This window comes from Panthera uncia (genome assembly GCF_023721935.1).
Source record: "Panthera uncia isolate 11264 chromosome A1 unlocalized genomic scaffold, Puncia_PCG_1.0 HiC_scaffold_17, whole genome shotgun sequence".
Lineage (NCBI taxonomy): Eukaryota > Metazoa > Chordata > Mammalia > Carnivora > Felidae > Panthera > Panthera uncia.
In genome coordinates, this window is record NW_026057577.1 from 91,807,913 (window position 1) to 91,822,732 (window position 14,820).

General features: G+C 49.9%; 1 protein-coding gene across 1 annotated transcript in view; it reads left to right on the top strand.

Annotated features, from left to right (window-relative positions):
* Positions 1-14,820, top strand: part of STK10 (serine/threonine kinase 10) — a 120,775-nt gene that overhangs the window by 46,394 nt on the left and 59,561 nt on the right. Inside the window, 2 exon segments of the mRNA XM_049648697.1 lie at positions 6,811-6,859; positions 12,201-12,350. Of these exon segments, the coding sequence (XP_049504654.1) occupies positions 6,811-6,859; positions 12,201-12,350 (199 nt within the window).

Sequence of the window (14,820 nt, forward strand, 5' to 3'; positions counted from 1 at the left end):
CGCGGGGCTCGAACTCACGGACCGCGAGATCGTGACCTTAACCGACCGAGCCACCCAGGCGCCCCAAGAGTTCTTTATATAATCTGAACACTAGTCTTTTATCAAAATATATGATTTTCGGGGCACCTGGGTGGCTTGGTCGGTTAAGCGTCTGACTTCGGCTCAGGTCATGATCTCACAGTCCGTGGGTTCGAGCCCCGCGTCAGGTTCTGTGCTGACAGCTCAGAGCCTGGAGCCTGTTTCAGATTCTGTGTCTCCCTCTCACTGTGACCCTCCCCCGTTCATGCTGTATCTCTCTCTGTCTCAAAAATAAATAAACGTTAAAAAATTAAAAAAAAAAATATGATTTTCACGGTTTCCCCCATTCTGTGGGTTGTCTTTTCACTTTCCTGATCATGCCCTTGGATGTGCAAAAGCTTTTATTGTTGATGAAGTCCATTGTGTTTGATTTTTCTTTTGTTGCTTGTGATTTTGGTGTCATTTCCAAACACCTTATCTTTACTAACCCCTGTCTCCTTGACATGCGTTCAAAGGTCCTCAAAGCATGGCACTATAAAGAGGATAAAAGAAATCATAATTCTTCCAGTTTGCTCCTAAGATTTCTCTACTACCATCTTGCACTATGTGTTTGCTAGAGGGAGGAGAGGTGTGGCCCCAAGGTCCAGGCTTCTTGGTCTTTTGCAAATTCCTGTAGAGCAGTGGTTCTCAAAGGATGGTCAGGGGACTGGGGGCAGCAACCCTCAGGCATTTGTTGGAAATGCAGATTCTTGGACCCACCCCAGCCCTACTGAATCAGAAACTCTGGGTTAGGGCCCAGTGACCTTGTTTTTAATAACTTCTCCAGGTGATTCTGTTGCACGCTAAAGTTTAAAGACTACTGGCATAGTGTTTTTAGCTGGTACCACCTAGAGATTACTGGGGAAATCTTATTTGCCCCATGAGGTGGCATCCTTGTCCTCCTCTCTCACTGTTCTAATTCATCCTCATCATCTCTTGCCAAATGTGAGATCAGATGCTTTTGGTAATAAGTAACAGAGAATTTCAAACTAGCCTAAACAACAAAAGAAATTAATGCATATTTTATTTAAAAAGTCTGGAGGAAGGTCAGGTTTGAGGGGGGATTTTGAACAGGACTTAGATTCTCTTTGTCCTCCTCTTTGTAATAGGTTTGTCTTCACATTGGCTTCCCTCATGGTTGCAAGATGGCTGCCTGCAACCATCAGGGCTTTGTGTTTCCTTATGGCTCCAGAGGAGATATCATGGCTTCCCACACCATCAAGCAGAGCTCAGGGCTTGGTTGTGATTAGACCAGCCCTGAATCAGCCCTCAGGGCAAGAGGCAGAGAATTTCCCTGATTGGCTTAGGCCTCCTCTCCCCACTGGGGATGAGATGAGTCCCACCCAGTTTTCATGGCTGTTTCACAAAGGGGAAGGAAAGAATGCTCTGTGTGCAGGGGGAAGACATCCGTGATGCCCTGGGCACTGGGACCCATAAAATGGCCTTTTTACTATTTGCGCCAGCCAAATCCACTGTTCCTCTGCTTTCCTACCCTTTAGAGATACCATATCCAGAGGGATCCTCTAAAGCAGAAACTGTCTATAACACCCCTTATTAAAACCCTCTGGTGCCTTTCTCCAGACATACATACACAGCTCTCAGGGTAAAGTTCATACTTTGAGATGTTTGAATTCTAGTTCCAGTTGGCCTTTGTGGCCCGCTCTCTTCTCACCCTTTTGAACCCCTTGGAACATTCCTCCCTTCTCCCCTTCCTACTCTTCCTTGCTGTTCTGCCTCTGCAGTTGCTGTATTTTACCTGTAATGTCTTTGTCCTTCTTCATTAGGCAAAATTGCCCTTCAAAACCCAGCTCTTCTCTGGGGCGCCTGGGTGGCTCAGTCGGTTAAGCATCCGACTTCAGCTCAGGTCACGATCTCACGGTCCGTGAGTTCGAGCCCCGCGTCAGGCTCTGGGCTGATGGCTCAGAGCCTGGAGCCTGCTTCCGATTCTGTGTCTCCCTCTGTCTCTGCCCCTCCCGTTCATGCTCTGTCTCTCTTGTCTCAAAAATAAACGTTAAAAAAAAAAAAATTCAAAACCCAGCTCTTCTCTGGGAAGCCCTCCATAGTTACAGGCTTCTAGGTAACACAGTCACCATGTGCCTGTACTGGCCTCTGCCTTGGGGCAGGGATGTGTCCAGTTCCTCCTGGTTCCCTGGTCCCCAGGCTTGTTATAGACTAGGAGCTCAGATAGTGTTTGTTGATTAAATACTACATTTATGGCCCTGCTGCGCCTAGCAATGTGGAGCCCTTGGTAGAGTTGTCGATGGATTAAACTGATCACAAACCTCACTTCTCCTGGTCCTGAGAAATCCTAGAGCCACAAGTGGCTTGCTGCTCTCAAGGGAGTGTGAAGGATGAGCCTCTGATGGGTTCAAGTTGTTGGTCCTTGGTACTTAGAGCTGGATTTGGGGCTTGGTAAGGGCTTAGAGGCCTTCAGTTCTGCACCGCAGAATCCTTGGTCCTAAGGAGCCTTCTTTCATCCCAGGACACCGTGGACACAGGCCTTGCTGGAGCTTTAATTGTGGACAGCCACAGATAACTTCCTCCTCCTTCAGAGGAATCGATGCATCTACAGCCAGGGGTTATTTTAGGCCTGTTCTTCCCATTAAAAACGAAGTATTTCTAATATTTTTATACATGTTTGTTGAATAAAATTTGGAAAATATTTAAGTATAGACCACCTGTAATCCTTCCCTGAGCATTGACGTATGTACCTCCATTCTATCTTCTAAGCATGCATATTTAGTAACTTCGAAAGGTATTAAGATGATTATTTTATTTTTGCTCTGTTATTTTTATTAATTGAGATTATTTTGTTAATTAAACCCCACGCATTTCAGAAGTCCCCTACAGCCCTGCCAGTGACAAGGTGAAAGGTAGAACGTTAAGACACATGGAATGGAACCTAGTAAGAACTATCATGAAAGGGACTTTTTTTCTTTCCCCCATCCCATCAGGGCACTAAGATGTGAAATTTTTATTTATTTATTTATTAAAAAAATTTTTTAAAAATGTTTATTTATTTTTGAGACAGAGAGAGGCAGAGCTTGAGCAGGGGAGGGGCAGAGAGAGAGGGAGACAGAATCCGAAGCAGGCTCCAGGCTCTGAGCTGTCGGCACAGAGCCCAACGTGGGGCTCAAACCCATGAACCGTGAGCTCATGACTTGAGCCAAAGTCAGACGCTTAACCAACTGAGCTACCCAAGCTCCCTAAGATGTGAAATTTTTAAAACCAATTGGGGGTAAGAACACTTTCAAAAAGAAAAAAGAAAAAAAAAAGAAAAAAGAAGAAAAACCAAACCCTATTTTGCCACATGTGAGGGTATAGTCAGGTAGCATTTACACAGAGGTTAATGGAATATCACTCTAACACATGTGTGATTAATACCAAGGAGCGTTGTTTCTTCAGACATCTGCAGGATGATTATCTTTTAAAAACATTTCATTGGGATCCATATACAAATTGTGGAATGTTGCGGGTTTAATCTTGGTATAGAACCAAAAAAGTCGGTACATTTTTTTCCCGGGAATAGAACCAAAGCTAAGCTCAGAACTTTCCAGCAGCTAGAGCAATCAATCAATCAATCAGTGAATTTTAAAATTACAAAAGGGAAGTGCATGGGGTCACGGAGCTCTTGAATTGCAGAAGAGGAAGCAAACCGGATCAGCGGAATGGTCAAGCTTTCCTAGTGCCGAGCTCTGGAGAGGATGGGGGGTCTTGTGTAAGGGGATTGTGTAAGGGACAAGTTCACTGACAGATGCAGGAACTGCCTGGGTTTGGCCACTTCTCATACTGACTGTTGATAATAACAGAGGGTGTGCTGATAGACTTAGTTCTAGGGAGGCACAGATTTGTAGGGAGCCTGAATAAGTTGGTGTAAGGGTGATACTTGCTCGCGGGTTTTGTTTGCTAGAGGTTCAACGAGAGCATGTTAATCGGTGTGGCTTTGCTACTGGGCTTTCGTGTTGAGAATCTCCTTTAACTGCCTTGACTTTGGAGGTGGAGGTGATTAGTGCCATTTTATAGATGAAATTGAGGCTCGGGGAGATGAAGTGACTTACTCAAGGTCACATAGCCAGTTAAGCTGCACCATCAGTACCGGAACTCAAGTTCACCACCTTTCAACTGCACCCTTAGAGAAGGGGGCAGTGCCTGAGCCTGTCCTGCCTGCACTGTGTGGGAGGCTGGGCCTGTTGTTTTGTTTTGTTTTGTTTAAAAATTTTTTTTTTTAGCGTTTACTTATTTTTGAGACAGAGAGAGACAGAGCATGAACGGGGGAGGGTCAGAGAGAGAGGGAGACAAAGAATCTGAACAGGCTCCAGGCTCTGAGCTGTCAGCACAGAGCCCGACGCGGGGCTCGAACTCACGGACCGCGAGATCATGACCTGAGCCGAAGTCGGCTGCCTAACCGACTGAGCCATGGGCCTGTTGTTTTGTAAACACCACCTCATCCAATCCTTAGGATAGCTCTGGGTGGTCCTTAGCATTACCCGAGCCACACAGATAGTAAGGGGTGCAGAGGCAGAGCTGCGGCTCCTAACCTGGGTTTGGTGGGGGGACTTCAGGGTGTGCAAAAATTCAGTAGAATTGCATGCAGGCCCCTGTTCCTATTTGCATTTTTCTGAATGAGAGGAGAGGATACCTTTCATGGAGTCTCAAGAGAAAAAAATCCCAGACCTTTGAGCTCAAGGAAGGAGCCATAGTAACAGTTCATACTGACCGAGCCCCAGCCCGGTGCCTGCCACCCGGCAAGGCCTGGTGACCTGTCATTCCTGCGGAGGTCGGGTGAGCAGCACCTGGGCTGCTCAGATAGTAAGCGGTTTTGCACGATGACAAGGTTTGCTTCTTGTGGCTGGGCTTTTCCTAGCAATTAGTAGGATTTTTTGTCCTTCTGTGGAGCTGAGAATTATTAAAAGCCAGAACGATCTGCTGCTGTGCAAGAGGTCAGTGCCTGTGTCCAGGCCACCTTTGTTCCCTGGCCCCAGGGAACAAGTCTGGTTGGGGAGCGGTTGGTGAAATGAAGCAGTGAATGAAGGAACGAGTGGAAGAAAGAAGTAGCTCTTTCTCACTGTTCTGGGTTGTAAGACATTAATTCATCTCTGATGGCTGTTATTCAGGGTCACTGTAGTGTTGGAAGTCCTGGGGCAGTGTGGGCCAAGCACCATCGGAGTGACCCTAGGGGCCTCAGGGGCCATGTCCTTCCTCCCTGGCGGGAGGTGGTGTGCAAGCTGGCAGTGTCCCCTTACAAGGCTCTCTCCCCCAGCATGGAGCCTCCCACAGCATGGAGCAGGCCTGTCTCCTGCTCAGGGCCAAGTTAGGAGGGCCAGCACTGTCTTGCTACCCCCAGCATCTGGGACCTCTGGCCCCCTGCCTGCTCTGGTTTCTTGCATCCAGGTGTGGCTTGTCCCCCGAAAATATAGCCCAGTGGGGGGGCCCAGTTAAGTGCAGTGGCATCAACAAGCCCCATCTTCCAGCTGGGAAAATGTGCTCTGTTGAAGTGACCTGCCCATGGCTGCAGCTAGTGAACGGCAGGCCTGGGACCTGGGTCCAGCCACGGATCACCGCACCCTTACATTTACATGGCCAGGAAGCCTCTGGAAGGTCTGCCACAAGCTGGAGACTCATGGAAACAGTGAGGCCACTCCTCCCTCCTCTGACTGGAGAGCTGCTCTGGCCCAGAGGATTATGGCGGAGGTTTTCTTTCCCCTGGGGGGGGGGGGGGAGGGAATGACTGGCCCCAGGGCACGGCGCCTGCCTCTGCCCAGCTAGGTTGGAGGGACTTTACGACACGCTGGGCCAGGAGCTGGAAGCGGTGAGGAGATTCCGGGAATGGCTGCTCGAGTTTGTGACGCTTCCCCTTTCCCCACCTACCTGTATCTGTAATTTCAGAGAAAAACAGCATCTTTGCACATGTGATAGGAGCCCAGTGTGGGTGAGAAAGAACAAAGATGGGAGGGCTAGAGAGGGAGGGCCTGGGTCAGCATCAGTGGCACTCTGCACGCTCATTGTCCTTCTCCAGCCCCTGCGCTGAGCTGGGAGCCAGCCCTCGAAGGCCTGGGTCTGGTTGTTCTCCTGGGCCCTGTCCCTGCTGGGTGTGTGATGAACGAATGAATGCATGCACGCAAGAATGACTTGGGGCGTTAGAAAACCTTTCTGGTGCAGGACCTGCCACTTGAGAATCTGTGGCCTCACTCAGTCCCATCCCCTTCCTGGGCCTGGATTTCTACACCTGGGCTGGTCTTCAAGGCCCTGATGTTCTGATGTTGCAAGCCAGCGAGGGCCCTGGCCTCTGAGAGATGGAGAGACGTGCGAGATAGGTGCCAGGATTCCATGAGGGCTTGGCCGGCTTGTATGTGGTTGATGGTGTCCTTTGAGCTTCCTGGCTGTGGGGCCTAGGAAGTAGAGCAGCTGGCAGGTGGGGACAAGGGAGGAGGGCAGGCTGGAGGAGAAGGGAGGGTGCAGGCGTGGGGCACAAGGCCATTGGCTACCGTTGTGGGTTTCCATGGCAACTCCCCCCCCCCCCCGAAAAATGAACTGGCCAGGGACCCCTCTGGGTTTCAGAGCCTCCTGTGAGGGTTGGGGTCAGATCAGAGGGGGTGGTGCAGACTGGACAGGCCCCGGGGCAGGATGAGGAGAGGCCAGGGAGCGGGGGCAGTGGGTGCCGGCTGATCCTGCTGGGGCTGGGTCCCGAGGTGCTCCCCATCCCGTGGGCTGTGCACCCCTGCTCACTCTTACTTTACCTTGTGTTTTCTGCAGATCATGATCGAGTTCTGTCCTGGGGGAGCTGTGGATGCCATCATGCTGGGTGAGTGTTCCTTGACCCGGTGCAGTGGTGCTGGGGTGGGCTTGAGGGCTCTAGTCCAGGACTGGTGTTCCGCACTCCCCTGCCCCAGCAGTTCATGTGGCCTGTTTGAGTACTTTTATGCTCTATCCCCTTTTGGGAAAGGGGTTGGGTTCTTGGAGGGAATGCAGGGTGCTCATTAGAAAACCAACACTTCCTATTCAAAAAGCCATGTGTCCTTGAGCTGGTCACTCATCCCCTCCAGCCTTGTTGGCTGTAAGATGGGTGAGGCCTTCTTTGCCTCACCCCACAGCACCCTGAGGAGGTGAAAATGAGACACCTAAGGGAGATTCTTTGAAGAGTGGGAATTCTGGGGCACCTGGGTGGCTTAGTCTGGTAAGCCTCTGACTTCGACTGAGGTCATGATCTTGCGGTTCGTGGGTTCAAGTCCCACGTCGGGCTCTTTGCTGACAGCTCGGAGCCTGAAGCCTGCTGCGGATTCTGTGTCTCCCTCTGTCTCTGCCCCTCCCCCGCTTGTGCGCGCGCGCGCTCTCTCTCTCTCTCTCTCTCTCTCTCTCTCAAAGATAAATAAACATTAAAAAATTTTTTACAGAGGGGCACCTGGGTAGCTCAGTCCGTTGCACATCTGACTTCCTGACCAGATTGACACTTAGAGGGGTTAAGGAGCTGTCCCAGAGTCCCACAGCAGGGCTGAGACAGGAGCCTGGCTCTTGCTGGCTTGGTGGGCAGTGAGTGAGGAGAGGCTGAGGGTCTGGGGCCCCAGAGCATTGATAGGCAGGCCTAGGATTTTGCGGTGGCTCAGGAGAGGGGAGGTTTTCAGTACAGTGTAGCACTATTCAGCCACTCTCTTACTATGAGGAAGGTATTTCCCCCCTGAGTTTATCTCAGGAATGTTGAATTTGTGGCGGCCCTTTCTGGAAATACAGAAATGCTGGCCTTCCTTGCAGAGCCCCTTACCACACTCCCAGAGTTGTCAGATGGGTAAATGATGGATGTGAGTATGTATGATGCGGACTTTGGGTGTTCCTTCTCTCAGCAGAGACTACCTTTGAAGATTTTCATCATTCTGGGTAGAATTTAACAAAATAAAAATGGTGGTCTTGTAGGAGTTGAGACTCTCTAGGTTATAAGGCAATCAGAGGACTCTTTAAATTGGTTTAGGGGGAAAAAAAGGTGGGAGATATGGGAGGGAGAATTTATTGGCACAAATAACTAAAAAGTTCAAGGGTGGCCAGCTTCAGGCACAGCTTGATCTAGGAGTTTTTGTTTTGTTTTGTTTTGTTTTCAAGTTCTCATAAAAACATGGTTTCCTACTCCAACTCTTGGCCCCACTTTATTCTGTGTTGGTCCCATTCTCATACTGGCTTTCTGTTTGTGGTGACAAGGTGGCTGTAGGAGCTCCAGCAATCATATCTGTATTCCGAACAGCAAGATAGAAAAAGGGAGGGTAGGACAACTCCACAAACACACTTTCCACTTTTTTAAGGAGACCTTACAGAAGCCCCATATGATACCTGCATTTACATCTCATTGGCCAGAACATAAGAGCACACAGCTAGAAGGAAGGCTGGGAAATGTGGTCTTCTAACTGGTGGCCATGTGTTCAGATACTAACAAAGAAGGGGGGGAATGGGAGCCATCTACCAGCTCCTGCTACTCCAGGTATGCAGCTTAGCTTATGTGGGGGGAGAATGTCAGAGATGGAAAAGACATTTACACATACCTTACACTTACTGGGTCCTTGACCTCATTCATAGCTGGGGCAGGACCCCAGGCTGTGGCTTAGCCTGCAGGCAGACTCACTCTCTGGCTGCTCTCTCAGTTCTCCTGCTCCAGTCCCAGGTGGTTTTCTTCTTGTTGGTGGCAGCAGTTAAAGGAGCATTGCCATTGCCATCAGCATCCCAAGTGGGTTTTTTTTTTTTTTTTTTTTTTTTTTTTTTTGAGAGAGTGAGCAGGGGAGGGGCAGAAGGAGAGGGAAAGAGAGAATCTTTTTTTTTGTTTTTAATGTTTGTTTATTTTTGAGAGAGAGTGAGACAGTGTGAGTTGGGGAGGGGCAGAGAGAGAGGGAGATACTGAATCCGAAGCAGGCTCCAGGCTCTGAGCTGTCAGCACAGAGCTGAACGTGGGACTCAAACTCATGAACCGTGAGATCATGACCTGAGTTGAAGTTGGATGCTCAATGACTGAGCCACCCAGGTGCCCCTAATGTTTGTTTATTTTTGAGAGAGAGAGGGAGAATTAGAGAGAGCATGTGTGTGGGAGGGGCAGAGAGAGAGGGAGGGAGGGAATCCCAAGCAGGCTTTGTGTTAATAGCAGAGAACCCAATGTGGGGCTCAAACCCGTGAATTGTGAGATCATGACCTAAGCCAAAGTCAGATGCTGAACCGGCTGAGTCACCCAGGCGCCTCACCATCAGCATTCTAGAAATTAGGGTGAGAGAAGAGAAGGTGGGATGGGGAGAGCTGACCAGGTGAGAACTGGTTGCAGCTGTGTGATGAGGGGTGGGCTCTCCCACAGACGCTGACCCTGCTTAGAGGCACTTTCTGTCCTCGGCATCTCCCCATCGCCCTGCAGAGTTGCATAGAGTGACGAGCCTGGACTTGGGGTCGAAGGGACCTGAGGTCTGTTTCTAGGTTCCTCTGTGGGGTAGCTGTGGGGTGCTGGGCTGGCCCCTTTGCGAGATGGGGGGAATATGCAGAGCGTGTCACTGTATGGCCAGGCTGGTTACTTAATACCCAGTGTTTGCTCTGATCCAGTTGGCCTTGCCTTGCCGGCTCTTCAACGTTTGGCTCTCAGCCCTCCTGCGGAGGAGAGGGGGTGGAGTGGGACTAGCTGTGGTTTCAAACAGACGTAGGACTCATCTGCAGTGTTGCAGATTTTTTTAATCTGAAGAAAATATTCATGTATTGCTGTGTAATCGAAAATTAATCTCAAGAATTTATCATACTGTATGATTCCAATTATATGACGTTCTAAAAAAGGCAAGACTGGGGACAGAAATCAAAGTAATGATAGCTCATGGGCTGGAGACGTGGGGCTGAAATGTTGATCACACACGGGTTCGGGGGAGTGATCGAAACATTCTGCATCTAATTCGTGGTGGTGGTCACGTGACTATATACGTTTGCCAAAACTCATAGAATTGTACACCTAAACAAAAATGAATTTTACCCTTGATAAATTTTATCTAAATAAGGCATATCTACCTGGTCGGGTCATTGTGAAGATTAACTGAAAGAATGCATCCAAGTCCCTAACACCGGGCCTCATATGTTGGTAAAACCTCAGAAAATGATGACCGTGAGATCTCCATCATCATCATCATCATCATCATCATCATCATCATCATCATCATCACTTTGCTTGTTCTGATTTCATTTATGTAAATAAATCAGGCACAAGAGGTCACAGTTTGACCTTTAAAAAAAACGGCCACAGATAATCCAGCATAATCTCAGGACCAGCCTAACAGTAATCGCCTTTTATTGGCTGTCCTTTGTGCTGAGAAGTGAACGTGCTTTATCGCTGGGGCCCTGCCTACGTCCATTCTCATCATCCCATTTTACGGATTGGGAGATGAAGGCACAGACGGATGGAGCGCCTTTGAGAAACCACATAGCTAGCAAGGGGCAGCACCTGGGTTCAGGCTCAGTCTGCGTGGTCCTGGTGTTCCCCCAGGCTCTAGCCCTGTCCGTGGATGGCAGGACATGGGAGTTAAGGCTGAGGCCACAGGGAGGGATAGTGGTTGTGGATCCCGGAGAAGGACCCCTGGTCTGGGGCCAGGCTTCCCAGGGCATTGCAGCTGGCTCTGGCATGTTTTTTTGTTTTTGTTTTTTTTTTTTTACCAAGCCTGTGGGATCTGTCCTGGAGGATTTCTGGCCAGGCGCGGCCAGGGAAAACAGATGGGAGAGGACTGCCTTGATTGGAGGGAGGCCTGGGAGCGGTGCCCTGGCCGGCCAGCCCTGGAACCTGCAGCCGGAGGACCCAGCAGGCAGGGCAGTGGGAGCTCCCTGCAGCACAGGTGGCCTGGTGGCAACAAGAACTAGATAATCCCGCTGGCCAGTGGGGCAGTGAGCACAGGACGTTGACCTTGAATCTTCTCACGCCCTTCCCCCGCTACACCCACTCAGTCCCACTTTCTGTCGTTCCCACCTCCCTGACCCGTTGAGTCGAGAATGCTTCCTCTTCGAAGCCTTGGCCGCCTTCTTGTCCTCCTGCACCGCCACGATGGCCCGCCGCCGAGCTCTCTGCAAGCTCCTCACTCACCCCATGAGGGAGACTTTTTTAAATGCAAAAATCAGATGGTCTCTGCCTTGCTTCGAGCCTCTCCTGGACTGCCCATTGCATTTCGAATAAAGTGCAACCCTCATAGATGGCCTGCAGGGTCCTGCAAAATCAGGCCCTTCTGACCTCTGACCTTCCACTCATCCTTCCCTTTTAGTCAATAAGGGTCCTTTGCATGTGCTCTGCTCCCCACCTGCTCAGAGAAGGGCCCTGCCATCTCTAAAAAGCAGACACAGGGTTGTACATTGTGTGTGTGTGTGTGTGTGTGTGTGTGTGTGTGTGTGTGTATGTGTTTGTCTCCCTGACTAGCGCACAAGAGGCTCTTGATGACGGCCTTCCCACTAGCCCTTCACCTTCCAGCACCTTTGCTCCTCCAACACCACCGCCAGCCAGCGGACGTTTCTTTAACGCCAGCTCGTGTCAGCCTCCAGGCCTCTGCTTCTGCTGCTTCCTTGACCTGGAATGCCCTGGCCTCGCCTTTTCGCCTCTCGAACACCTGTTCTCTGTACAAGACAGCTTGAATGTGTCCCCTTTCTCCTGAGGAGCCTCCTAATTCCCAGGCAGAAGGGGTTGCTGCCCATCCTGTCCGCCCCCAACCCTCATCCAAATCCCACTCTGTTCCAAGCATTGCTCACCGTTTCCACGTGCCTCTCCGTGTCCCTGCACCAGGCATGGAGCCTGACATGGTGTAAGTGTCACTCACTGTCTGCTTGCAGAATGGATCTTTGCCTCTTGATAGGAACCTGAGTTCTAAAGCCAGACTGGCTGGCTTGAATCTAAGATCGGTGAATTTCTTCCTTTGTGACCGTGAGCAAGTATGTTGACCTTTCTGAGCCTTGGCTTCTTCCTCTGTAAAATGAGGTAGTAATTGTGCCTGCTCCATAGTGTTACTCTGAGGACAAAACAGGTAACATGTGGAGTGTTTAGAAATGAACTCGGTATGTGGTCAAGTGCTCAGTAATGGCGGGGGCTTTTGTATTTCTTGTACCTGGCATGAACTTGACATTCAGCTGCCTGTAGTGGGCACTGCATTGACAATGGTTCCCCTGTCTGTTTCCAGAGCTGGACAGAGGCCTCACCGAGCCCCAGATTCAGGTGGTTTGCCGCCAGATGCTGGAAGCCCTCAACTTTCTGCACGGCAAGAGGATCATCCACCGGGATCTGAAAGCTGGCAATGTGCTGATGACCCTCGAGGGAGACATCAGGCTGGGTACGGTGTGTCTGTGGATGAGGACAGGAAGGCAGAGCCCCACGGTGCCCGCCTGGGGGTTGTCAGCCTGGCCTCTGTGAGCAGGAGGGAGTGCGTGTGGGATCCTCACTCCCCCGGCGGCCCGAGATGTCGCTGGTCTTTCCGCCACCTGCCCCGGGCCACAGGATGGTTCCCACTGGCTCAGTCTCACCCACTGGTTCTTAACTGAGGGTGATTTTTGTCCCCCAGGAACATTTGGTTGTCACAACTAGGGTCAAGGGAGACCCCTGGCATCTGGGGCTCACCATCCTCCAGTGCCCAGGACAGCCCCTCGCCAGGGGTCTGCCCATGAGGCTGGTGGTGTCCTGTGGGAGGTGTTGGTCTGACCCTTTTGCTCCTGCTTCTAATCTAGAGAATTTGAGTGAGAGTGGCGGACAGAGGGACGAGTCCGCCTCCGTTCGCAGGTAGAAAATAGGACGTCAGGCGTATATGTCGAAACAAACCTTTTTTTGTTTTTGTCTCTTCTCTCCTTGGGTTTTTTTTTTTGGTTTTTTTTTTTTGGTTTTTTTTTTTTTTTTTTTTTTTTTTTTTCAGATTGTGGTAGAATGCATGTGACATAAAATTGATCACCTTAACTTTGAAGTGTAGTTTTTAAGTGTCCAGGTCAATGGCATGAAGTACGTTCACGTTGTCGTGCAGCCATCACGACCATCTGTCTCCAGGAACTTTCCGTCATCCCAGACTGAAACACAGTCCCCATTAAACACTAACCCCCACCCCCAGGCCCTGTTCACCTCCATTCTACATTTTGTCTACGATTTTGACTGTTCTAGGGACCTCCCATAAGTGCAATCATTTGTGCTTTCGTTTCTGGCTTGTTTCACTCAGCATAATGTCCTTGAGGTTCATCCGTGTTGTAGCAGGTGTCAGAATTTCTTTGTGTTTTTAATACTTTTTTTTTTTTAACCAAAATAACACAGGCACACCTCATCTGCTACCACCACCTTCTTTCCCCATCCATTTCCACCAATGACACCGAACTCTTGTCCTATTTACTCCTGCATTGATCAATAATATGCTTATAATGCTATTTCCTTTTTTAAAAAATGTTCGTTTGTTTGTTTGTTTATTTATTTATTTATTTATTTATTTATTTATTTTGAGAGAGAGAGTGTAAACACGAGAGGGAAGGGGCAGAGGGGGAGAGAGAGAATCCCAGGCAGGCTCCGTGCTGCTGGCACAGAGCCTGATGTGGGGCTCAATTTCACCACCGTGAGCTCACCACCCAAGCTGAAATCAAAGTCCGACGCACTCAATCGACTGAGCCACCCAGGCGCCCCTGTAATGCTGTTTCTTAACTAATGGCTTTTATTGTTTGATGGAAAATCATACATGTTTATTATCCAAAACTTACACAGTACAGGAACGTTGGGAGGGGAGAGCCTGGAAGTCCCTCCAATCTCATTCTCCAGAAGTTGGCACTGGTTGTCCTCCCAGATCACGTGTGCATTCGTTTCTGCCAGTGGAAGGGTGTCCAGACAGAGAGATGTTTTGTCTGTCAGTGACAGAGAGACAGTTTGACTTCATTCCACTCTTTTCTAGTAACACCTTCCTGGTGGCTAAATCATTCATTCGTCTGCACCTCTCCCCCTCCCTCAACCGTGTCCTTCCAGCATAGGAACGTCACTATTGTACTTTCTCTAGTGGTAACCTGCATAGCTGGAAGGAACGATTTGCATCATGGCCACAAGAAACTGCACCAGCGTTGAGTCCCTGTGATGGAGAACTGCAGGGATCATCATGAGGGTTGGAACAGAAATGGTGCAGTGCAATCATCTAGTACATCTTCTGCCACAGGGGAGCAGCTCCCAGCATCCTTGCTTTGAGGGCTCTGAAGCTCAGAGGGTGGGGACCTGCCCTGGGTCAGAGAGCTAGTAAGGACAGAGCCAGGGCTGACCCCAGGGCCCGCTGGCTTGCTTCCCAGGGCTCACCCAGATCACCGCGCTCCCCTCCATGAGCACTTCGATCCTTAGGGTGGGGCTGGGCCTTACAAAATGGATGCAGTTCTAGTGGGTTCTCAGACTTAGTGCATTTTAGTCCTCTGGAGGGCTCCCAACACTCAGATTGCTGGGTGTTACGCCAGCGTTTCTGTCTTGGGTGGAGCCCAAGAACTTTCCTTCCTTCATTCCTTCCTTCCCCCCTTCCTCCCTCCCTCCCTCCTTCCTTCCTCCCTCCCTCCCTCCCTCCTTCCCTCCTTCCCTCTCTCTCCCTTTCTTTCTTTCTTTCTTTCTTTCTTTCTTTCTTTCTTTCTTTCTTTTCCTTCCTCCCTCCCTCCCTCCTTCCTTCCTCCCTCCCTCCTTCCCTCCTTTTTCCTCCTTCCCTCTCTCTCCCTTTCTTTCTTTCTTTCTTTCTTTCTTTCTTTCTTTCTTTCTTTCTTTCTTTCTTTCTTTCTTTCTTTCTATTCCTTCCTCCCTCCCTCCTTCCCTCCTTT